This window comes from Aethalodelphis obliquidens, unplaced genomic scaffold (assembly GCF_003676395.1).
Source record: "Aethalodelphis obliquidens isolate GAN/ISIS:26980383/991018 unplaced genomic scaffold, ASM367639v1 scaffold13, whole genome shotgun sequence".
In the NCBI taxonomy this organism is placed as follows: Eukaryota; Metazoa; Chordata; class Mammalia; order Artiodactyla; family Delphinidae; genus Aethalodelphis; species Aethalodelphis obliquidens.
This window is the reverse complement of record NW_020837957.1, coordinates 14,760,683-14,784,646: the sequence shown is the minus strand read 5'-3', so window position 1 is coordinate 14,784,646 and position 23,964 is coordinate 14,760,683. Positions and strand designations below refer to the sequence as shown.

The 23,964-nt window shown below is 40.3% G+C and overlaps 1 protein-coding gene across 5 annotated transcripts in view; it reads right to left on the bottom strand.

The window, feature by feature from the left end:
- NEXN (nexilin F-actin binding protein) overlaps window positions 1-20,592 on the bottom strand; it is a 57,957-nt gene extending 37,365 nt beyond the window's left edge. For 3 of the 5 annotated variants that reach the window (XM_027114137.1, XM_027114139.1, XM_027114138.1), the window contains exon 1: window positions 20,391-20,592. In XM_027114137.1, coding sequence (XP_026969938.1) covers window positions 20,391-20,569 — 179 coding nt within the window. In that variant the 5' untranslated portion in view covers window positions 20,570-20,592. Of the gene's footprint in view, window positions 1-17,733; window positions 17,753-20,386 lie in introns of those variants that run through there. The other 2 variants (XM_027114140.1, XM_027114141.1) reach the window with 2 other exon arrangements.
- Window positions 20,593-23,964: the final 3,372 nt, after the last annotated feature.

Genomic DNA, 23,964 nt, shown 5'->3' with positions numbered 1-23,964 from the left:
CCTTGGTCATGCCATGGGGCATGTAGGATCTTAGTTCCCGACCAGGGATCGAACCTGTGGCCCCTGCATTGGGAGCGTGGAGTCCTAACCACTGGACCACCAGGGAAGTCCCGGGTTAGTGTACTATATAATGAGATATGAAAAAGGTGGTGTAGCGAATTCCCTGGTGGTCCAGTGGTTAGGGCTCCATGCTTCCACTGCTGGGGCTTGGGTTCGATCCCTGGTCAGGGAACTAAGATACTGCAAGCCGTGCGGCACGGCCAAAAAAAATAAAAAAATAAAAATAAAAGAAAAAGAAAAGGGTAGTGTAACCCTGACCCTTCTTTTTCAAACTCGTTTTGGCTATTCTAAGTCCTTTGTATTCACATACAAATTTTAGAATCAGATTGTCAATTTCTGTAAAAACGCCTGCTGTGATATTCATTGGGATTGTGTTGAAAACTGTAGATGGATTTGAGGAGAATTCACATCTTAATAATGTTGAGTCTTTTGATCTATGAACACAGTATATCTCTTGATTCAGTTAGTTACATCTTCTACAATTTTTTCTCAGACATGTTTTATAGTTTTCACTGTGCACGTCTTCCACATCTTCTATGAGATTTATCTCTAAATAATTTCATGTTTATTGATGCTACTGTAAATGCTGTTTTTTACATTTCAATTGATGATTGTATGTTGCTAGTATATAGAAATACAACTTTTTTTGGGGGGGGGGCTGTGTTGGGTTTTCATTGCTGCGCACGGAAGAATTTCTCTATTCGCAGCGAGCAGAGGCTACTCTTTGTTGTGGTGCGCAGGCTTCTCACTGCAGTGGCTTCTCTTGTTGCGGAGCATGGGCTCTAGGTGCGTGGGCTTCAGTAGTTGTGGTGCGCGGGCTTAGTTGCTCCGCGGTATGTGGGATCTTCCCAGACCAGGGATCGAACCTGTGTCCCCTGTATTGTCAGGTGGATTCTTAACAACTGCGCCACCAGGGAAGTCCAGAACTTATGTTTGTATTCTGATCCTATATCCTGTTACCCTGCTGATGTAATTTATTACTTTATTGTAGATTCCATCAGATTTTCCACATAGACGATTATATCATCTGTGAACACAGTTCTTTTACTTTCCAATCTGGATGTCTTTTATTTCTTTTTCTGGCCTGATTGTACTGGAGAGCTAGACTCTCCAGTACAATGTGAAATAGAAGCAGTGAAAGGAACCAACAAGGACCTACTGTATAGCACAGGGAACTCTGCTCAATATTCTGTAATAACCTAAATGGGAAAAGAATTTGAAAAAGATTAGAGGTATGTATATGTACAACTGAATCACTTTGCTGTACACCTGAAACTAACACAAAATTATAAATCAACTATAGTCCAACATTTTAAAAGAAGAAGAAGAAGAAAAAGAAGTAGTGAGGACAGACATTTTTGCCTTGTTCCTGATCTTAGGGGGAAAATGTTCTGTCTTTTACCATTAAGTATGATTTTTTTTTTGCGGTACACGGGCCTCTCACTGTTGTGGCCTCTCCCGTTGCAGAGCACAGGCTCCGGACGCGCAGGCTCAGCGGCCATGGCTCACGGGCCCAGCTGCTCCGCGGCATGTGGGATCTTCCCGGACCGGGGCACAAACCCACGTCCCCTGCATCGGCAGGCGGACTCTCAACCCCTGCGCCACCAGGGAAGCCCTGATTTTTAACTATAGATTTTTCTTACATGCCCTATTTCAGATGAAGTTCTTTTCTATTCCTATCGTGGTGGAGTAATTTCAGGAACGGATGTTGTATTTAATTTAATGCCTTTTCTATGTCTATGAAGTAATCATATGATTTTAATTTTCATTATGGTGAATTACGTTAATTTTCAAATGTTAAATAGACTTCATTTTTTAATGTAAGTTTATTTATTATTATTGTTGTTATTTTATTTATTAATTTATTAATTTGGTTGTGCCCGATTATATATATTAATTTAATTAATTAATTAAATATTAATTAATTTATCTTAGTTGCAGCAGGCGTGCTCCTTAGTTGAGGCTCTCAGGTTCCTTACTTGCGGCCAGTGGGCTACTTAGTTGCAGCTTGCAGGCTCCTCAGTTGCGGCTCGCCAGCTCCTTAACTGTGGCACGTGAACTCTTAGTTGCAGCAGGCATGTGGGATCTAGTTCCCCAACCAGGGATCGAACCTGGGTCCCTTGCATTGGGAGTGCAGAGTCTTAACCACTGCACCACCAGGGAAGTCCCTTAAATAGACTTTATATTCCCAGGATAAATTTCATTTAGTCATGATGCATTATTCTTTCAACATACTGATAATTCAATTTGATAAAATTTTGTTAAGCACTTGTGCATCCATGTTTATAAGGCATATTAGTCTGCAGTTTTATTTTCTTGTAATGTCTGCTTTTGTTAACAGAGTAATACTGTTCTCATAGAATGAGTTGGGAAGTATTTCCTCTTCTCTAGTTTTCTGTAAGAGTTCATGCAGGCTTGGTATTATTTTTTCCTTAAATGTTTGCAAGAACTTCCCAGTGAAGGCATCTAGGGCCAAAGTTTTCTTTGTAGGAGGAGACAATATGATAGGAGTGGGTTGGACAAGATTCCATGTAATTATTAACAAATCCTAACTTTGGTTGTTTAGTGGGTCTGTGGGTGCTTATTACATTATTAACAATAATTACCTAATAAAAGGAGGTCATGCATGAATGAGAGTATCATTAACCAAGGTTTGAGTAATCTATGTGCCTGAGATAAAAATAACAAGCAGCTCTAGTTCTGTTGTCTTACCTGAGCCACTGTATCATATCTAGAGTTACCTATAAGATATTTCTTCTTGTATAACTAATAAAACCTAGTCTTCATTCTCATAGCTTCTCAAGCTTTCATTCTTCTTCTATATCTCCTAAATTTTAATAGATTGTCATGATTTGTGAATGTTATTTTCAAATTTGCTGTTATATATTACTTGACTATTTTCACTGCCCCCATACTAATACAAGCCCTCATCACCACACACTTTGATTACTACAATTTGATAATCAGACCTAAATCTAAATTCCAACTCTGCTGCTTCCTAGTTAGGATTAGATATCTCAAGAATAATACCTACCATTAGTGGGTATCAATAAGTTTGATTAATTTCATTACTCAGTCTCCCTCACCACAATTTACCCTTTTCAGTAAAAACCAACATTTCCCCTGCTAGTGAGCACATTAACATATTATTTGTGCAATTTAAAAGAGTAATACCACAGGGTATGATGAAAATTTGATCATCTCACATGGGATTATAGGGACTGATAATTTTAGCTGAATTAATTGGCCAGAGGGAATTTCAGGAAGCCTTTTTTTCCTGGTGAAATAAAAGAAAATTGTGTGGCTTGGTGACAGTGAAGAATTAGCCTGTCAAGAGTAATCCTGGAGAATACGTGGATCAGCTAGCCCTCGTCATCTAATTTTTTAAAAATCTTCAAATTATATCTTGACTTATTTATAGATTCAGAATAAAATGAGATTGATTTTTTAAAATTTAGTATGAGCAAAACCACTTAAAATGGTTTTTTAAATGTTATTTCAGGGACTTCCCTGGTGGTCCAGAGGCTAAGACTCTGCACTCCCAATGCAGGGGGCCTGGGTTTGATCCCTGGTCAGGGAACTAGATCCCACATGCCGCAACTAAGAGTTTGCATGCCGCAATTAAAGATCCCGCAACCCACAACTAAAAAAGATCCCGCATACCGCAAGGAAGATCCTGCACGTGGCAACGAATATCCCATGTGCCGCAACTAAGACCTGGCACAGCCAAGTAAATAAATATTTTTGAAAAAAATTTTTAAAATGTCATTTCAGTATTCTGAGCTCTCTTTTTGAAAGTCTGTGAAAATTTGAATAGTACTAACTTTAACGTTTTTGGTTAAAGTACAAGCAAGTTATTCTTTGCCAAGAGTTCGCTCTGTTCTGCATTTTGAGGATAAAAAAATTGTAGCAAAATAAGTTTATTAGCTTTTTGCATCGTAAGACCGTCTTTTAAGGTGTAGATTGAAAACCCATAGGACCCATATCTCTTGCATAGTTTTATGTTGAAGAAGAAAATTCAAAATCAACAGATAAATATTTGTAGGATTTATAGATAATTTTTAAAAGGCATGACTCTGCCTGGTAGAACAACAGCGTGTTTCCATTGCTAACTCAGTTGTCCTTCTGTGCTAAACCAGGTTAAAGGTATAAATTTGACTACATTTGGTTTATTAGCTTCACAGGAAAGAACTCTGTGACACAGTCATTGATGTATTGCCTTATCTAAACCCACTATCTCACTAATAGTTCCTTTGATCACAATATGAATAATTTATGATGATAACAATCCTAGCTAGTATTTATTGAGCCTTTACTATGTGCTAGGTTAATGTGCCAGCTGGTTAATAAGCATTATTTCATTTATTTCCCACAATAACCCTTTAAGGTAAATACTATCATAAAACCCTCTCTCAAAAACCTTTCCAAGCTCAGTAATTTAAAATTTCTTAAAATATTAATATGAGAACAATGTCTCGGAGTTTATGTAATAGGATTTGAAGTCTTATGGAAATTGATACAAACTGAGTCTCTGAAAAGTCAAGTAACTTGTCAAAGACCACACAACTAATGAGTGGTGGACATAGGATAGAAACAGGCAGTGTGACTACTGAGTCTGCATTCTTCCCCACTGTATTATGCTGATGCCAAGAAAGCAGCACAATTGTTTTGTATGGGAATACCAGCCAGCTTATAAGCTTTTACCTTCTTATGTAATCAACATAGCCTTTAATCCAATTATCTGAGAACCACAATTCTGAGCAGTAGAAACATGTTGGAAGCTAAAAAGACATTACTAACAGTATTCGCTACATTTAGTGAATTTTTAATATTTAGATGGCAACTGGCAGCAGAACATGGTGCTGGGTAAGTGAGAAGCAGGTATTTTGCCTTATGTGAGCAGCACAGAGTTTTTATTTAAGTAGTTTATTTCCTTTTAAAGGGATACATGCTAGCAGTTATTCTCTTAGAATTACTTGGAGTTAAGCAAAACACACAGTGAGGTTATTAAAGGATTCCCAGGTATTGAATGAAATGCTGCTCTCTCAGCTGGCTGTGGTTTAGAATTCATTTAGTAAACTCATTCATGTATGATAAAGTTAGGGACTGTTTAGTCTCTGATTTTTAAAGTGCCTAAGTCAGCAACATGCAAGCAGCCCTCCTATTGCTGTAACTAATGACAGTGAAGAATCCAGTAACAATATTCACATGTATGTTATTCTCTTGATTAAGAAACACAATGATATATCTCATCATTCTGCTAAATTGCCGAGAGTACAAAAGGCTTCTGAATCGCTAATGTAACAGAACATTATTTAACAATGTACTCCTAGGGTAACCAAATTCACTTTTATTTGTTTAGTGACTGTGAGAATTTTGGTTTTATGAAGGCTTTTTAAAGTATTAATTGACTTCAACAAAGTCATGACAAAGACTCTGTGAAGCGTTTAAAAATTAGTTGAATGTCACACATTTTAGTGAATCTCAACACTAAACCATAAACCCATAGAAGAAATTCCTGTGAAAGGGAGTCATAGACGGTGAACTTTAGTCAAGGAATGGAGCCATAATGCACTCTAAACTGCAGCTGAAAATGTTTCAGTTTCCTTAAATCCTCTCCTTTCTGCCTCCTAGTACCCTCTCTCCATCCTAACTCCACAATGTCCTAAATACTTATGCCCTTCCTGCCAGAAGGGCACCGTCACCTTCAACTCTGCCCAAACTACCTCCTTCTCTTCTATCAGCCAACTAGGGACCATGCCGTGGACTAAGCTGCTCAATATGTATCAATAAATGATCATAATTACAGGTGGTGGAATGTGTATTATGAAAGTAAAATTTCAGAACAAATGACATATACAGGTTTGATCTTGTCATAACTTTTCGTAACTCCTCTTATACAAAAATGTACAAACCTGTGTATTTTTAAATTTGATAAAAGATTCATACAAATATAATTTGAAATCTTCCAAAATATTCTCCTAGAACTTTTGCTGCTTAAGGACCTTTGTAGAATTTAGAATTATAAATATATCCTGATACTTTCTCAGTTAATTGTTGACGTTTCTAACACAATAAGACAATGATGGTAGGAATTCCCTGGCTGTCCAGTGGTTAGAACTTGGCGCTTTCACTGACCTGAGCCCGGGTTCGATCCCTGGTCAGGGAACTAAGATCCCGTAAGCCGTGCAGCATGGCCAAAACAAAAACAAAAACAAAAGACAATGACTATGGAAGAAGTACTGGAGTTAGAGCCAGAAAACTTGGATGAGGTCATTTATTAGATGTATGGTCCTGGGCAAGCCAGTTAACTTCTGTGAACTTCAGTTTTACATGTAAATTAGGCATAATAATACTTTTCTCATATTGTCAAATAAAATGGACAGTTCCTGCCTTCTGAACCTCTTTGCTACATCTGACACTCTCAGTCACTCCTTCATTCTTTTTTTTAAACCAAATTTATTTATTTATTTATTTATTTATTTATTTATTTATTTATGTCTGTGTTGGGTCTTCATTGCTGCGCACAGGCTTTCCCTAGTTGTGGCGAGCGGGGGCTACTCTTCGTTGTGGTGCGCGGGCTTCTCACTGCGGTGGCTTCTCTTGTTGCGGAGCACGGGTTCCAGGTGAGCAGGCTTCAGTAGTTGTGGCTGGTGAGCTCAGCAGTTGTGGCTGGCGGGCTCAGCAGTTATGGCTCGCGGGCTCCACACCGCAGGCTCAGTAGTTGTGGCGCACATGAGTTGCTCTGTGGCATGTGGGATCTTCCCGGACCAGGGCTCAAACCCACGTCCCCTGCATTGGCAGGCGGATTCTTAAGCATTGCACCACCAGGGAAGCCCCATTCTATTTTTTAAATATTTATTTATCTTCTTTTGGCTGCGTCAGGTCTTAGTTGCGGTATGCGGGGTCTTCGTTGCAGCGTGCGGGATCTTTCGTTGCGATGCAGGCTCTTTGTTGTGGTGAACAGGTTTTTCTCTCTCTAGTTGTGGTGCGTGGGCTCCGGAGCGCATGGGCTCTGTAGTTTGTGGCACGTGGGCTCTCTCACTGAGGTGTGCAAGCTCAGTAGTTGTGGCATGTGGGCTTAGTTGCCCCGTGGCACGTGGGATCTTAGTTCCCCGACCAGGGGTCAGGGATCGAACCCACGTCCCCCTGCATTGGAAGGCAGATTCTTTACCACTGGACCACCAGGGAAGTCCCACTCCTTCATTCTTGAAATCCTTCTCATGAGCCTTCACTTGGCTCATGACACCATTTTTCTCCCTGTTCATGTCTCTGACCATTCCTTCTCTGCTCCTCTGAGGGCTTCTTTGCCTCTCTACACTTCGTCAGTGTTGTCTGCCCCCTCGTTTCAGTCTTTGCCCTTTTCTTCTGACTCTACACTTTTTCTTCAGTGAGTTAATACACTTTGGTCGTTTAAATTACCTCTCTGGTCTCATCTCTCTCCATACCTCCCTCCATCACCCATACTGAAATACTGGCACACCTGAGCCTTCACACAGCTAGCTCCCCCAGCTTGATGTTCTTCTCATTCTCTTATTCTCTTAGCTAACTCCTACTCATCCTTTAGTTCTTAGATAAACTGTCACTTTTCTCCAGGAAGCCTTCCTTGCCTCCACGAGACTGGGTTAGGTGCTTTTCCTGTGTGTGTTTCTGTAGCACCCCCATGCTTACCCTAACTGTGGCATTTACCACAATGTATGGTAATAAAGGACTTTCTTGACCACCTCCTCTATCAGAAAGTAAGCTTTCTGAGAGTAGAGACTGTATTTTATACACCATTGTATCCATAGTATTTAGCATGTGCCTGGTACATCGAAGACATATATAATAATTGTTTACTGAATAAGTAAATCCTGCCAACTTCAAGAGGAAGCACTTTATAAACAGTTAAGGATTGTTGGGATATAATGTATGACTCTATGATTATCATTATGCCGGACTATAATATAAATAGAACACACCGTTCATTACAAAAATATTTATTAAGCATCTATTATGTGCCAGGCATTCTGCCAGACATTGAGAAATGCAGCACTGAATAGACAGGTGCTCTCCCTATTCTCAGGTTATTAACAGTCTCTTGGCCAAAACTCTGAACAAAAGCCTTGGAACAGGATTTTTAATGGTTCAGTCTGCCTTGCTATCTGTAGACACCGGTATGGTTCTAACATCAACCGTACTTGACACAGAATTGAAAACCAGCACACACCATACCCCAAACTTCCCATTAGATGCCTAAGGTCAATGACTTCCATTCTCAGTCTACATTCTGCAATACTCTTAATTCCACCCAGACTTTCATCTGTACATCTGGTAGACTTTATGCTCCTTTCCCACAATACAGAGGATTGGTTCCTTTCTAGTGCCTAGCTCCATGCTTGTTAAATAATAAATTATAATTTAAAATAAATCCCAAAATCCATCATGGAAAGGTTTTCAATATCCATGTAGTAATCATCAAAACCAGGAACTCTAAAAGATTCCATTCCTCTGACTCAACTTTTATTCCCTTAATAAACTGTCAATACTACATTTTAAAATACGCTATCGAACACTTAACAAAAGATTTTCAAATTAATGTTTTGGAAACAGATTCTCAAATTCCAAATACCCATTCAATCTTTGATCATTTTATCAACTCCTCCCACTTTCATGCTTTTTACATATATTATTAGTCAACATTTCACCTACTAGTCTACAAACTCATGTGGAATTTGCTGCTTTATTTAGCACAGAGGTCCCAGGCCCTCCTTCAATTTCACATAATAATCCTTACTAGAAATACTCATATATATTTATTATTCATATGGATCATTATTTTGATTAATAAACTTACAAAATGAGAAGTATAAAATTCAAAGTATTCACTTTAATAGTTTTCTCTCTTTCAGAATGCTGATAAACATTTCTGAATTATTAAAACTTTTCAATAGGTACCAGAATCCAATGTGGTGAGTACATAAAGTTACCTCAGTTGCTATAGGAAAGCTTTTTTAATGCAGTCTCTTCAAAGTTCTTAACTGGTACATATTATCAGAATAATGATTTTTTTTATACTTCTTTATTGGAGCATAATTACTTTACAATGTTGTGTTAGCTTCTGCTGTACAAGAGTGAATCAGCTATACATATACATATATCCCCTCCCTCTTGGACTTCCCTCCCACCCTCCCTACCCCACCCCTCTAGGTCATCACAAAGCACCAGCTGATGTCCCTGTGCTATGTGGCTGCTTCCCACTAGCTATCTATTTTACATTTGGTAGTGTATATATGTCAGTGCTACTCTCTCACTTCGTCCCAGCCTCCCCTTTCCCCACTGTGTCCTCAAGTCCGTTCTCCATGTCTGTGTCTTTATTCCTGCCCTGACACTAGGTCCATCAGTACCATTTTTCCAGATACCATGTATGTGTTAGCATACAGTATTTGTTTTTTTGACTTACTTCACTCTGTATGACAGACTCTAGGTCCATCCAACTCACTACAAATAACTCAATTTCCTTCCTTTTTATGGCTAATATTCCATTGTATATATGTGCCACATCTTCTTTATCCATTCATCTGTCGATGGACATTTAGGTCGCTTCCACGTCCTGGCTATTGTAAATAGTGCTGCAATGAACACTGTGGTACTTGTATCTTTTTGAATTATGGTTTTCTCAGGGTATATGCCCAGTAGTAGAATTGCTGGGTCATATGGTAATTCTTTTTTTAGTTTTTTAAGGAACCTCCATACTGTTCTCCATAGTGACTGTATCAATTTACATTCCTACCAGCAATGCAGGAGGATTCCCTTTTCTCCACACCCTCTCCAGCATTTATTGTTTGTAGATTTTTTGATGATGGCCATTCTGACTGGTGTGAGGTGATACCTCATTGTAGTTTTGATTTGCATTTCTCTAATGATTAGTGATGTTGAGCATCCTTTCATGTGTTTGTTGGCGATCTGTATATCCTCTTTGGAGAAATGTCTATTAGGTCTTCTGCCCATTTTTGGATTGGGTTGATTGTTTTTTTGATATTGAGCTGCATGTATATTTTGGAGATTAATCCTTTGTTCGTTGCTTCATGTGCAAATCAGAATAATGATTTTAAGTACACATTACATATTAGTAAAATGAGGTTTTCTTTTTCTTTCTTTCTTTTTTTTCTTTTTTTTGCCTCACCACGTGGCATGGGGGATCTTAGCTCCCCAACACCAGGGATCGAAGCTGCAACTCTGCAGTGGAAGTGTGGAGTCTTAACCACTGGACTGCCAGGGAAGTCCCTAAAATGAGGTTTTAAAAGTTCCAGAGTAACTTCTAGCCATGATTCTTTTGATTTCTAATAAGGTAATAGCTTGCCATTCTTTCTACCTTCATCAACTCGGCTACTGCCTTCTCTACTGCTCTGTGCTCCTTAACTCTGGTCTATCACTCAGCTCTGAGGATATAAACTGCACAGTGCATCATGCACCAGAGCCGAAATTCTTACCTGGGCTTGTTAGGCCCTTTTGCAGGTTCCCTTAGCCTCTCTGATTTACCTTGTCTTCTTCCATTCCTTCAACCTCCCACCTCTACAAATACATTCAATGCCTGTTTCCATCTCCAAGACAATTCTTAAGCCACTTCTTTCCCAATGAAGTATTTTCCCAAACTAACAATAAATAGAAATGGTGATTTTCTGCACTTCAACCTAAGCTTGGATTTTTTTCCCTTCAGTCTCTGACATCTCAAAATGTGTTTAGATTTTCTAGATATATTAGATTTTCTAGTTGCTAGATGTATCTGGCATAAATTTAAATATTTTATACTAAACATCTTAGATGTATCAGTCTAATCTATCTTCTTTAATTTTTTATTATCTCACACATATATAAAATTAGAGCAACTCATATCATAGACCCCCATACACCCACCACAAAGCTTCAACAATTATCGGCTTTTTCCATTGTCTTCAACAATGCAAAGTCTCTTTCTTACAGCCTGCCCAATGCCTATTTCAGCACAGTGCACAGCACTTTACAGACGCTTTAAGCCCTACTGCAATGGCACCCACCACATTCTAGGCACTGCGCAGGACCTCCTCCTAGCCCTCAGAATTATGCCCAGGATCAAACCCCGTAACTCTCGCCTTTTATTCTCTCTTGGGAAGACTTTAAAGTAACCACTCAAAGAAAATTGGCAAGTTCTCATTTGGTGAAGTCATTAATGAAATGAAGTTACATATATCAATAAAATGTAAGAATTTTTTTCTAGGGGCAGGACAGGAATAAAGACGCAGATGTAGAGAATGGACTTGAGGACATGGGGAGGGGGAAGGGTAAGCTGGGACGAAGTGAGAGAGTGGCATGGACATATATACACTACCAAATGTAAAACAGATAGCTAGTGGGAAGCAGCCGCATAGCACAGGGAGATCAGCTTGGTGCTCTGTGACCACCTAGAGGGGTGGGATAGGGAGGGTTGGAGGGAGGGAGACGCAAGAGGGAGGGGATGTGGGGATATATGTATACGTACAGCTGATTCACTTTGTTATACAGCAGAAACTAACACACCATTGTAAAGCAATTATACTCCAATAAAGATGTTAAAAAAAAAGTAAGAATTTTTTTAAAGTTACAGTACATTAGAGGAAAGACCTGGTGTCTCTATACTAATTAAGGAGAAGGGTGGAAAATAACAACTGAATCCCTATTATGTACCATATACTAGGTGGTTTGAATGTTATTTCTCAAAGTCAGAGGTGATGAGTATGATAGAACTAAGAATAAATGGGAAATGAAGAAATTTGCTAAAATGAATAAATATGTATTTATTAATTAATTCAAGAAACATTTATTAAACATCTTTCTACAACGTGCTAGACAGTATAAGGCACTACATATACAAAGATGAATATAGAATAAAATGTCTTTTCATGGAGCTCATAGACCACATGGGATGAAAGATAATTACCAAGAAAGTATAAAAAGGCATAATATCTGAGCCTGTTATTTATTATTATTATTTTTTTTTTTTTTTTTGCGGTACGCGGGCCTCTCACTGCCGCGGCCTCTCCCGTCGTGGAGCACAGGCTCCGGACGCGCAGGCCCAGCGGCCACAGCTCACGGGTCCAGCCGCTCCGCGGCACGCAGGTCCTCCCGGACCGGGTCACGAACCTGCGCCCCCCGCATCGGCAGGCGGACCCTCAACCACCGCGCCACCAGGGAAGCCCCCTGAGCCTATTACTGAGGAGCCCAGAAAGCTTTTGTTTATATAGATTATATCTATAGATATATAATGTATTGAACATAAAACAGAATTTCCAAATATATACTTATTAAGTCATTTGAAATAACAAGCCCATTATACATAAACACATTTTATGAAAAAAACTACTTTCCAAAATAAAAGTAATTAGAAAAGTGACATTGTTTTACATTTTTGCATATCTCTTTAATATCTGGCTTAATAAAAGACAGGTATATTCTCATATCTGTTTCTGCATTCAAACTATCATGATACGTTGTTTTGACTGAAGTATATAAAGAAAACATGGCCTCATACAGATATGTTGTTAGAAAAGGAAGGACCTCATGGGTCCTTGAAGGGTCTTGGGGACTCCCAAGGATTCTAAAACCACATTTTGTGATTTCCTGAATTATAGGAAAGAACATTCTATCAAATCATGTCAGTTCTAATTCTAAAAATAAAGTAGTAGACTGAGCACTCCCTTACTGTATTTTAGAACACCAAATGAGGCTTAGTTTAACAACTTAATTCCTATACTCAGTAACATAAATGCCAAAGGATTTATATCTGGAATCTCACACACTTTTCTTAATCTAGTATTAAGTAACTTTTCCTGTTTGGGCAGGCAGATGTAATGTCTTTAGCCACCTTAAAGGGGCAGCAGCAACACAACAATTAGGCCTCACTGTACTTTTCTAAGTGTCTAAGATGTCAAGCAAGCCAGTTGAATTGTTATCAAGAATAAGACAAAACACTGACCAAAGGATAAGGTTGAACATGTGGTTCATCAACAAAAGCTTGGTCATAATAAAAGTATGATGAAGGGATTTAATAATGCCATTCCAGCATATTAAGCATTCAATGTCTTCTTAAATGAAGACAAGTACCCATCATAGGTTTCAGAGGGAATACTGCAATATTACTATAGCCTGTCCATGATTTATCAAGAATGCATTTTTTTTCAAACTGGACAGATTAGGTCTGTATTTACAAACACAGTATTTCTGTGAGGAGAATCTACTGTGTACCAGACATTATGCCTGGTGATGGTATACAAAATGTAGGTGACAGCCTTTGAAATCAATTAGCTTTGTTAGGAAAAAGAGATGGGACCACAACTAATTATAAAACAAAGTAATAAGTGCTATAACAGCAGGATATACTGGGCTACAGAAATATGGAAAAGTCATGGAAAGACTATGGTGGGTTAAGGAGGGGGCTGGGGTGAGGGCAGATGACACAGAGAGAGATGGTGACATTTGATTTAGACCCTGAAGGACAAGTAGGATTTCGCAATGTAGAAAAGTAAGGGCATCCAGGCAAAAGAAGCAACACGAACAAAAACACCAAGGCCTGATAGCCCAGTACAAATTGGGGGAGCTATAAGTTGTCCAGAGAATCTATGGTAAAACTGGAGAGACAGACTGGGCACAGAATAGGAAGATTCCTAAATGCCATATTTAGAAACAGTTTAGACTTGATCCTATAGTCAATGGGGAGCCAGCAAAGGATTTTTTTAAAGTAGAAATGTGACTTAATAAGATACGTATTCTAGAAAGAAAAAAGAAAGACGCAGTGTAGAAAACTGGAATAAAATGGGGAAAGACTACAGGGAGGACAAGTAGAATGATCTTGGCAACAGAAGATAAGGGCCTGAATTAAGATAGCAGCATTAGGAATGAAACGTTGGAAAAGACATTTTAGAAGTATAATTGACATGACATGGTGACCCTTTCATTCATTTATTTAACAAGTGTTTATTAAGCTCCTACTACATACCAGGGACTATCCTAGGCTGTGGAGAGATGAAGGTGAACAAAAAGACAAAGTCCCTTCCTCCAGGGAAGGGGGTTGTACTGGGGGCATTACTGCAAAAATTTTAACCAATTAGATTTGGAGGGTAGAGGTGAGGAGAGGAATACTGTCAAGAATTAGTTCAGGCACTTCCCTTGTGGTCTGGTGTTAAGGAGTCCGCCTTACAGTGCAGGGGACACGGATCCGATCCCTGGTCAGGGAATCGAGATCCCACATGCTGTGGAGCAACTAAGCCTGCGCGCCACAACTCCTGAGCTCGTGTGCCTCAACTAGAGCCTGAGTGCCACAAACTACAGAGCCCATGTGCTCTGGAGCCCACACTGCAACCAGAGAGAGAAAACCCACACACCACAACTAGAGAGAAGCCCGTGAGCCGCAAGGAAGATCTGCGTGCCACAGCTGGGACCCGATGCAGCAAAATATATCAATAAATAATAAATCTTAAAAAAAAAAAAAGAATTAGTTCAAGTTTCTTAGTTTGAGTGAACGGGTGGACAGGGTTACCATTAAAAGCACGTTTAAGGGATAAAAAATTGAGTTCAGTTTTGAACAGGTTTTACTACCCGTCAGAATTACATTTGGGGTCTGGTTATACATGTACTAAGAACTATGGACTTTTAGAGCTCATTCGCTAAAGACCTTAAAGATCACTTAGTCCAACCCGTTCATTTACCATATGAAAAAATGGGAGGCTCAAAAAGATTCAGTGACCAATCCAAGGCTGCAAACTATTCAGCAGCAGAAGAAGGAACTAGACTCCAAGTTTCTTGACTTCTAGTCAACTACTCTTTCACTCCGTCATTCTCCATTTTTACCTAAAAGTACACGAAATATATATATATGAATTGTATATATGTATACATACACAATATACTAATATTGGTATCAGCTGGCATAGCAATAAATGAGATAACCTTCAGAAAGTCTTTGAAAATGACTTAATGACCTGATAAAATATGTTTCAAAAATAGTGTATACTTTTGAGCTGTTACAGTTTCCAGGTTGAATAGTAAGGTATAAAGCTCAAGCTGTGAAACAATACGTAAGTCTCACAGAGGAATATAATAGTAAGTGTAACAGACGGTCTTAAAATACGCATGCTAATGTTCCTGTTCTAGAATTTCATCGGACCTATGTTTGACCTCTAAATTTTCTAAATTTAATTACTTTACTTGACTTTTTTTGATATGCAATTAAAGTATTTCAAGATAGCAAATAAGGCAGGAATCAAGAAAAGAATTTTAAATCATAGCTGGCTATCATTTACAATAACTATTTCATTGTGTTAATGTATTATCTCTTTTCTCAAGGAGAACAGAATTGTCAAGAAAGTGACAGCTTTAAATCTGCATTTCATTAAACTCAAGTAAATTCTTTGTCTCAGCTTTTAAGAAGGTTTTAGACAGAACGCTTACCTATACACTAGAAGTAAATGTTAAAACCTACCTCTTTACAGTCTTTGGAACAAACAAAATTATTTTGAGCTTCATAAAATGTGAGCCTAAATATTTTTTGATTTATTTTAATTTATTTATTATTTTTGCCTGTGCTGGGTCTTCATTGCTGCACGTATGCGCTTTCTCTAGTTGCGGCGAGTGGGGGCTACTCTTGGTTGCAGTGCGCAGGCTTCTCATTGCAGTGGCTTCTCTTGCTGCGGAGCACGGGCTCTAGAGCGCGTGGGTGGGCTTCAGTAGATGCGGCGCTTGGGCTCAGTAGTTGTGGCTCATGTGCTCTAGAGTGCAGGCTCAGTAGTTGTGGCACATAGGCTTAGTTGCTCCACGGCATGTGGGATCTTCCCGGACCAGGGCTCGAACCCGTGTCCCCTGCATTGGCAGGCGAATTCTTAACCACTGCACAAGCAGGGAAGCCCCTAAATTTTTATCATTTTGCACTTGTACAAGAAATAGAAACTTAAATATTATGTAACCTTATTACATTTAATGAAGGTTGTAACCTTATACTCTAAAAATTATATTACAAAACATCATGAACCTCATCACAGCTCAAAAATATGAAACTAGATCCTATTTTACCTATTTAAAATAGTGAGTTTTTTCTCCTACCAATATATAATTCCTCACTTATAACCAAGAATCTTATTTTCAACCTGTCTTGACATGCTTCTGTATTAATATATAATACTTTGCACTCATATGACTGTGTGTAACGTTTTCAAAAGAGCATTCACCATACTATGAGTCCCTGAAAGGTAAGAACTGTGCTCTAGTTGGTTCTTTATCTTTTGCGTCTCATATAACAACTAGGACACAGTACAAACTCGATTCATATTTGAGCTAGTGAACAAATAACGAAGAGGAGGAAAACTGTCTGATCCAAAATCAGCCCAAATGAAACTTACGAATGATATCTCTAAAAGGAGGGCTGATGATGAGGATTCAGGAATGAATGAACAAATGAACAAACAAATAAATAAAATTATAGAAAGTAAAATAAAATGGAGTGAGTTTACTTATTAACCTAGATATCATGAAAAACCAGAAATTGGGCTTTCAGGATGTTGGCTTCCCAAGCAATTTCTGGAGGAGACTGGGCCTCCTCATCCCCTCTTCAAGTGGAAGATGGCCTTTCAATGAAGGACACAGCTGGGAATGGGAAGACCCAGGCCGCTGGCCCCAAACAAGTGGGTGGGACAGTGAGGTGGAAGAATAGTAGTTAACTCCACTTGATGACCAATGTCTAAGGGTCGCAAAAACTCTCCTAAACACTTAAGATGGAGAAGGAGTAGGATTATTTAAGAGTTCCTAGGAAAGATTTCTTTCCCAGAGATATCTCCCCTATGCTTTCTAAAGTCCCACCAGTTAAAATATTTTTAGTTCTCAATACGTGGTTCCTTTCAGCTCAATGGACACTAGCAATTAGTGTCAATGAAAGTTAACCTCTCCTCCCCATTCCCATGATCAGATTATTTAAGAGAAGGATTGCTAACCAAAATATATCTTCAACATTTAACGTCCAGGTTCCTAATGCCAAGTCCAGCAGACTGCCCATCATATCATGGCTTCAGACTTGCCCTAATATTGATACTTAGATCAGGGGCCTGCATATTCAAGTGACTATAGTCAGGTAATGTAAGTTCATGTTATGTAGTATAATTGACAGGTAATATAAATGAGAGATGACTAACTGTCAAACAGTAAGGGATGGTGGAAACTATGTCAAAAGAAGAGTGTGTACCCTATCTGAGGAGGGAGCCACTACTTAGTTCCAGCATATTCTTGCTATGCAGAAATGTGGACCCAGTTTTGCCAAGATCTTCCAATTTTTCAAGAGAGGCTGAAAATCCATATTGTAATATAAAATATACTATTTTTAAGCATGTCTATGGCTGAAAGTGGCTTTTTGGCTCCCAGTTTGTGGCCCTTGATCTAAATGAACAAGCATCATTGAGAAAATGCAAAGAGACAAAGGGGAGGCCTATTTTGGCCAGAAAGAGGGAGGCAGAATCAAAGGGGAGAAAAGGGCAGTAAAGAGGCACAGAAAGGAAGGTGGAAGTCAAATTTCACCAACCTCAAAACCTGGCCTACGGACCCCAAACTATCTGTCTTCTAATCTGAGAACAAAAAGGAGATGAAGAAAGAAAAAAAAAGAGGGGAAGGGAGAAAAAGAACCAACTCTTGAACACTTACTAGATGGCAGATGCTGTATCAGATGCTTTCACATATGCACTTTCCCTGAGATATGGCAATGAGAGAAAAAACATCCTATGCATGGGGAAAAGAGGGAACTATATCAAAATACTAACCATTTATGTGTCAGATGATGAGAGCCCCCTTTCCAGTTCCCCACAATTTTTAACCATAAATATAATATGGTTATATTAACTTTATAATAAAAAACAAATTTGATTGAAAGTTAAATAAATAAGTTGGATTTCTAGGTAAAAATCCACCCATCCTAGAGTGTGGAAAGTATACTACCATTAAGTCAAGCCAAACTATGCACTGAGCATGTAAATAGAAAAAGAAAATATAACAACTCTAAGTGTATATAGATATGTAATCTTGCAATTATAAAACCAGAAGAAAGAGAACATGAAAGAAACTATACAGGTGATCTCGACCACAGACAGATTAAATAAGAACAGAGATATGTGAAATTGTTAAGAATGCTGTAGGTCATTCTCCTTCTTAATTATAAAGTTGACTACTAAGATGTTTTGTGTGTGTGGCCTACAAACATACAATGTACTAAGTCCTCTCTTCTATAAAATCTTTCAGACATCTGCCCATCTGTTACATACTTTTTTACATTTACTACATTGTTTTCTTTCTTTTAGGCATGTATTTTTATTTAAACAATACTTTTATTTGCCTTTAGGGTGTTTCAAAGGTAACAGTAGGTTTTCTTTTTTTTTTCCTAAATGAAGTAGTATCTCATTTCAGGCCACTTGGGTTCTAAGCAATCTAAATTCCCAATTAATCTCTTCCAAATATACATATCCAGTTTTCATTCTGTTCACAAATGAAACCCTAACCCAAATACCTCAAATGTAATTTCAGGGGAGAAATACTGTTCAAAAACCTAGATAATGCATTCCTTCGCTGATGCTAAATATAGTCATCTCAAGATGACATACATTTTGACAATGATCAGTCTTACATATCAAATTTTCAAAAATAGCACAGATTCCATTTTCAATGAGTAGGAAAAATTGCTATTCACTACATTTCAGCTTCAAATGGATTTAAAAGTGTGACTCTTTCATGAAAATGGAAATTACATCAATACTGTATCAACGTAAATTGGATTTAAAAGAATTTTGTTGTGGTTTTTGCTTAGGGCTCTTTAAAGGAGTCGTGGCAGACAAAATACAGAATTGCCCACATTTTTCTTTCAAGTATTCCCATCCAGAATATAAAATATCTTCAAAAATAGGGGGCTAATAGCTGTGAGAAAGAATCTGACTTAACTACATTAAGTAATCAAAGTTCATTTATACTAAATATACCTCCTCAAAAAAAACCCTGTCCCTCAATTTGGTTGATAATGCACTTTTCCACCCTACCGGGCTTCAAAACTCAAAAGAATTTCAGAGACTTATGTGTATTCTGAGTTTTCTTATGGCAACAATTTAACCTGTAAAAGGATTGGCGGAGAATAATGTGGTTCACTCAATGACGGGTGACTAAGATGGTATAAATACCTAAGTTTATATAATCATGCTACCCAACACATAGTTATGTTGTGACTCGAAGGCCAATGGGCCCATACATGAATTCATTAACAAAATTAAGCTGGTGAATGATGCTCCTGTTGCTTTGCTCATGGAACTAATTTCTTTCTTATTATGGCTTAACTTCTTTTCTTTACCTGCCTCCAGCCCAAGGACAGACATTTTGTTAGGGCATATCCTTATGCTATTTTTATCTTGTTCTCATTCTATCCTCCCTCTCTGTCTCTCTCTCCCACTCTCTCTTCACCCCACCCCCACTTCCAACCTCTTCGTTCGCATTATGGACCTTAAATTAAATAAATATGAAATGAAGATCTTGAAGTCATTGCGATAATCAACTAACCTCTCAACTAGGTTATTTTCTTTATAAACGCCATTAACAATAATTTTTTAGCATTTGTAGAGCTTTGCAGAGTTTACAAACAGTTGGAATGGCTCGGCGTTTTCAAAAAGCATACAGAGAAGGGAGGTCTCGAGAGGTGACTACATCATTCACTCCAACTTCCAGCTCTAGTTGCACAACTCCCAACATCCGACATAGGTTAGAATCACTAAAAACTAGTCTGGAGGGAGGGGGCAGATGATGGGCTGTTAAATCACATTTCAGTCCCCAGCCTCCACAGGGACCGATCAGGAATGACTGCTCTTAAAAACAACAGGCACTGCCGGCGGAGACGGAGACCGCGCCGGGGGCACGTGGTGGGGGACGACACGGCACTTTACCTGCCGGGACCCCTGGGACAGAGCAAGGGGACCGGCACCCGCTCCACCGCCGTAGGGCTCACTACCTGCAGGACCGAGAAAGCTCCCGAAACTGCACAGACAGGGCGCAAGCCGAGCTGAAGCTGCGGAGCCGGGCAAGGAAATCGTGGCCGGGAGCCCGAGGCCGGTGACCATGGAGGGACAGCCAGGCCGATCCCGGTCCGCCCTCCGCCAAGCCCGCGGAAGCGGCTCCGAGGGCCGTTTCGCTCGCGCCGGCAGACCAGCGCGTCGCCACAGCTGGATGGAGCCGGGCCAGGAGCCGGGGCGCGCGTCCCCGCCGCCCCAGGGGAGCCAACGGCTCCGTCTCGGCCGCCCCCTCCCCTCGTCCCCCCGACTCCTCTCACCCGCCTCGAGCCGGCGACACGCGAAGGTCCGGGGTGCGCGCTGGCAGGCTCTGGGCGCCGGGGTGTGGTCAGGGGTCCTGGCGCTCCGGCCGCCGCCGCTCCAGCCGCTACGAGCCCTCTGGCCGCCGCCGGCTCCAGCAGCAAGTTTCCATAAAAGTCCTGGTGTGCAGCCTGTTCCCGCATTCCAGGCGGGCCCAACGCCGGCTGCAGCTGTTCCAAAACACGAGGCCAGTTCCCCCAACCCCCCGCCTCCGCCGTGTGGCCCGGAGAGGGGTGGAGAGTCCAGGAGGAAGGCGGGCGAGGGGGGCGGTGGCTGCCAACTTTCCGCCGGGACCTGCGGGTCGCCCGGCTCTGGGTCCCTGCGCTGACCCCCTCCCCGCGGGTCCCCCTCCACCTCGCGGCGGGGTCCGGGGAAGGCAGGCTGCCTCCCTTGTGGGAAACGGGTGCTACCGGAATGGGGTTCAGAAACAGGCGGCGGCTGCCTCGCCGCGACCCGCAGCCGCTTTGCGCTGGGCCCGCTTCTCAGCTGCCCTACCGGTCCTGGTGTCTAAGAAGCCGAAGCACTGCCTTATCTTCTTCATCCAGAGCGTCGACTCTTGGCCAACCTTCCTTTTACTGTTGAGAGCACAGGGCAGCAGACCGGGGACCACTTCATTTGTCTGTTGCTCTCCTTTTCTTGGTTCTGGTCTTCAAACTCCAAAGAGAATGGCTGATAGAGAAAAGTGGAAGAAAGAGGGGGGAGGGGGCGGGGAGGAGGAGGCATAAAAATAAATAATATTTATATAATCTTCCAATTTTCCTTAATTGAAGGCAAATCATCTCTGGTCTTTCTAAACCTACATTAATGCATCTTGCGAATATTAGCACCACAGAACTTTTCAATCTGGACCACCAGACTGCCAATTAAATCCATCAGACAACCTACATTAAAACCTGAAATACTAATCCAGCGGTGACATTTTCCTGGTGGGGAGACCTTCAGTTCTGCACTGCGTGCATAAAATGAATATAAATTTAATGAATGAGTGAATGAATTAACAAAATCGAACTAGCATCCACACAGATAAGCCAGGGAAACTATCCACACAGATAAGCCAGGGACAACTACCTCCAATTTCCAGCCCTGGGCACAGTGGTGCTCAGGTTATATTTTCAGGGATTCTGAAAAGGCCTTCTCGTCTTAACTAAAACTTTCCTTCTCCATCCCATCCCCGTACACTATTTACTCGGGATGGAAATTCTTTTAAGAGGTATAAACCATTCATTCTTCAATTAGAGAAAAGTTCTAGATTGGTAATTAAGACAGCTATTTAAACTTACTCTAATACAGGTTAGCGTGGCCTGGATGATCTAGCTTGTTCCCTTGCACCCGTCAATACCATCACCCTAACCTTCTTCAGTTCATGGAATTTTCCGTGGTCATTCTGGCTGCAGGGCCTTTGCATAAGCTGTTCCCTCTGCATGAAATTCTTTCCCTGGACTCTTCACCTACCTAACTTCAACATATGCTTTTGCTGTCTGCTTATATGTTGCTCTCTCAGAGAAGCCTTCCTTTTACCCCAATCTTTATCAGTCCCCCCATTATAAATTCTCACTCCACCCTTTTCTTTCTTACACTTAACAATTTATAATTAACACATTTATATTTATGACTTAAAGGAGTAGAAACTGTCTTAACTGATCCACTCAGATTCACCAGATACAATAAAGCTCTTCATTCTTCCTATAAACTCTGCTAGCTACCCACAGCATGCAAGGCCTACCTCTTCTCCCCTCAATTCATCATTCATTCATTCAACAAATATTCAGTTCTAGATACTTAGGATACAGCAGTTACAAAACAAATAAAAAGCCCTGCCATCATGGGACATACATTTTAGTGGAAGAGGGCAGCCGGTAAGCAAATAAACAACTAAGTGATATGCATTAGAGATAAACCAGAGCAGAAAAGTAGGGAATGATGGGAACGGAGTGGGAGAAAAATGGTCCAGAAGGTGCAAAAGCCCTAGGAAGGATCCTATCTGACATGTTCTAGGAAGAGCAAGAAGGCTTCTGTGGGTGAAGCTGAGTAGGCAAAGGGTGAAATAATACTGAGTGGAGTGGGGCAGGAGACAGACTGTGAGAAACCTTTTTTACATTGTAAGGACTTTGGCTTTTACTCGAGTAAGATGGGTGGCCACTGGTGGATTGTGAACAAAGCAGTGACATAATCTGACATATTTTTAACATGTTCACTCTGGCCAATGTGCTGCAAACACACTAAATGAAGCAGGGAGACCAATTAGGAGGCTTCCAAAATAATCAGGATGAAAGGTAATGGGAGTTCGGACCAAGATGATAGTTCTGTAGGTAGTGAGAAATGCTTGGCGTATTTTTTTTCTTGGTACTTTTTAAAAAGTAGAACTGGTGTATAAGAATGCCAGAGATTTCTGTGCATTAATTTTGTATCCTGCTACTTTACCAAATTCATTGATTAGCTCTAGTAGTTTTCTGGTAGCATCTTTAGGATTCTCTATGTATAGCATCATGTCATCTGCAAACACTGAAAGCTTTACTTCTTCTTTTCCGATTTGGATTCCTTTTATTTCTTTTTCTTCTCTGATTGCTGTGGCTAAAACTTCCAAAACTATGTTCAATAAGAGTGGTGAGAGTGGGCAACCTTGTCTTCTTCCTGATCTTAGTGGAAATGGTTTCAGTTTTTCACCATTGAGGACGATGTTGGCTGTGGGTTTGTCATATATGGCCTTTATTATGTTGAGGAAAGTTCCCTCTATGCCTACTTTCTGCAGGTTTAATTTATTTATTTATTTTTCGGTACACGGGCCTCTCACTGCCATAACCTCTCCCACTGTGGAGCACAGGTTCCGGACGGCAGGCTCAGCGGCCATGGCTCACGGGCCCAGCCGCTCTGCAGCATGCAGGATCCTCCCGGACCGGGGCATGAACCTGTGTCCCCCCTGCATCGGCAGGTGGACCCTCAACCACCAGGGAAGCCCTCTGTAGGGTTTTTATCATAAATGGGTGTTGAATTTTGTCAAAAGATTTCTCTGCATCTATTGAGATGATCATATCGTTTTTCTCCTTCAATTTGTTAATATGGTGTATCACATTGATTGATTTGCGTATATTGAAGAATCCTTGCATTCCTGGAATAAACTCCATTTGATCATGGTGTATGATCCTTTCAATGTGCTGTTGGATTCTGTTTGCTAGTATTTTGTTGAGGAGTTTTGCATCTATGTTCATCAGTGACATTGGCCTGTAGTTTTCTTTCTTTGTGACATCTTTGTCTGGTTTTGGTATCAGGGTGATGGTGGCCTTGTAGAATGAGTTTGGGAGTGTTCCTCCCTCTGCTATATTTTGGAAGAGTTTGAGAAGGATAGGTGTTAGCTCTTCTCTAAATGTTTGATAGAATTCGCCTGTGAAGCCATCTGGTTTTGTTTGCTGGAAGAGTTTTAATCACAGTTTCAATTTCAGTGCTTGTGATTGGTCTGTTCATATTTTCTATTTCTTCCTGGTTCAGTCTCGGCAAGTTGTGCATTTCTAAGAATTTGTTCATTTCTTCCAGGTTGTCCATT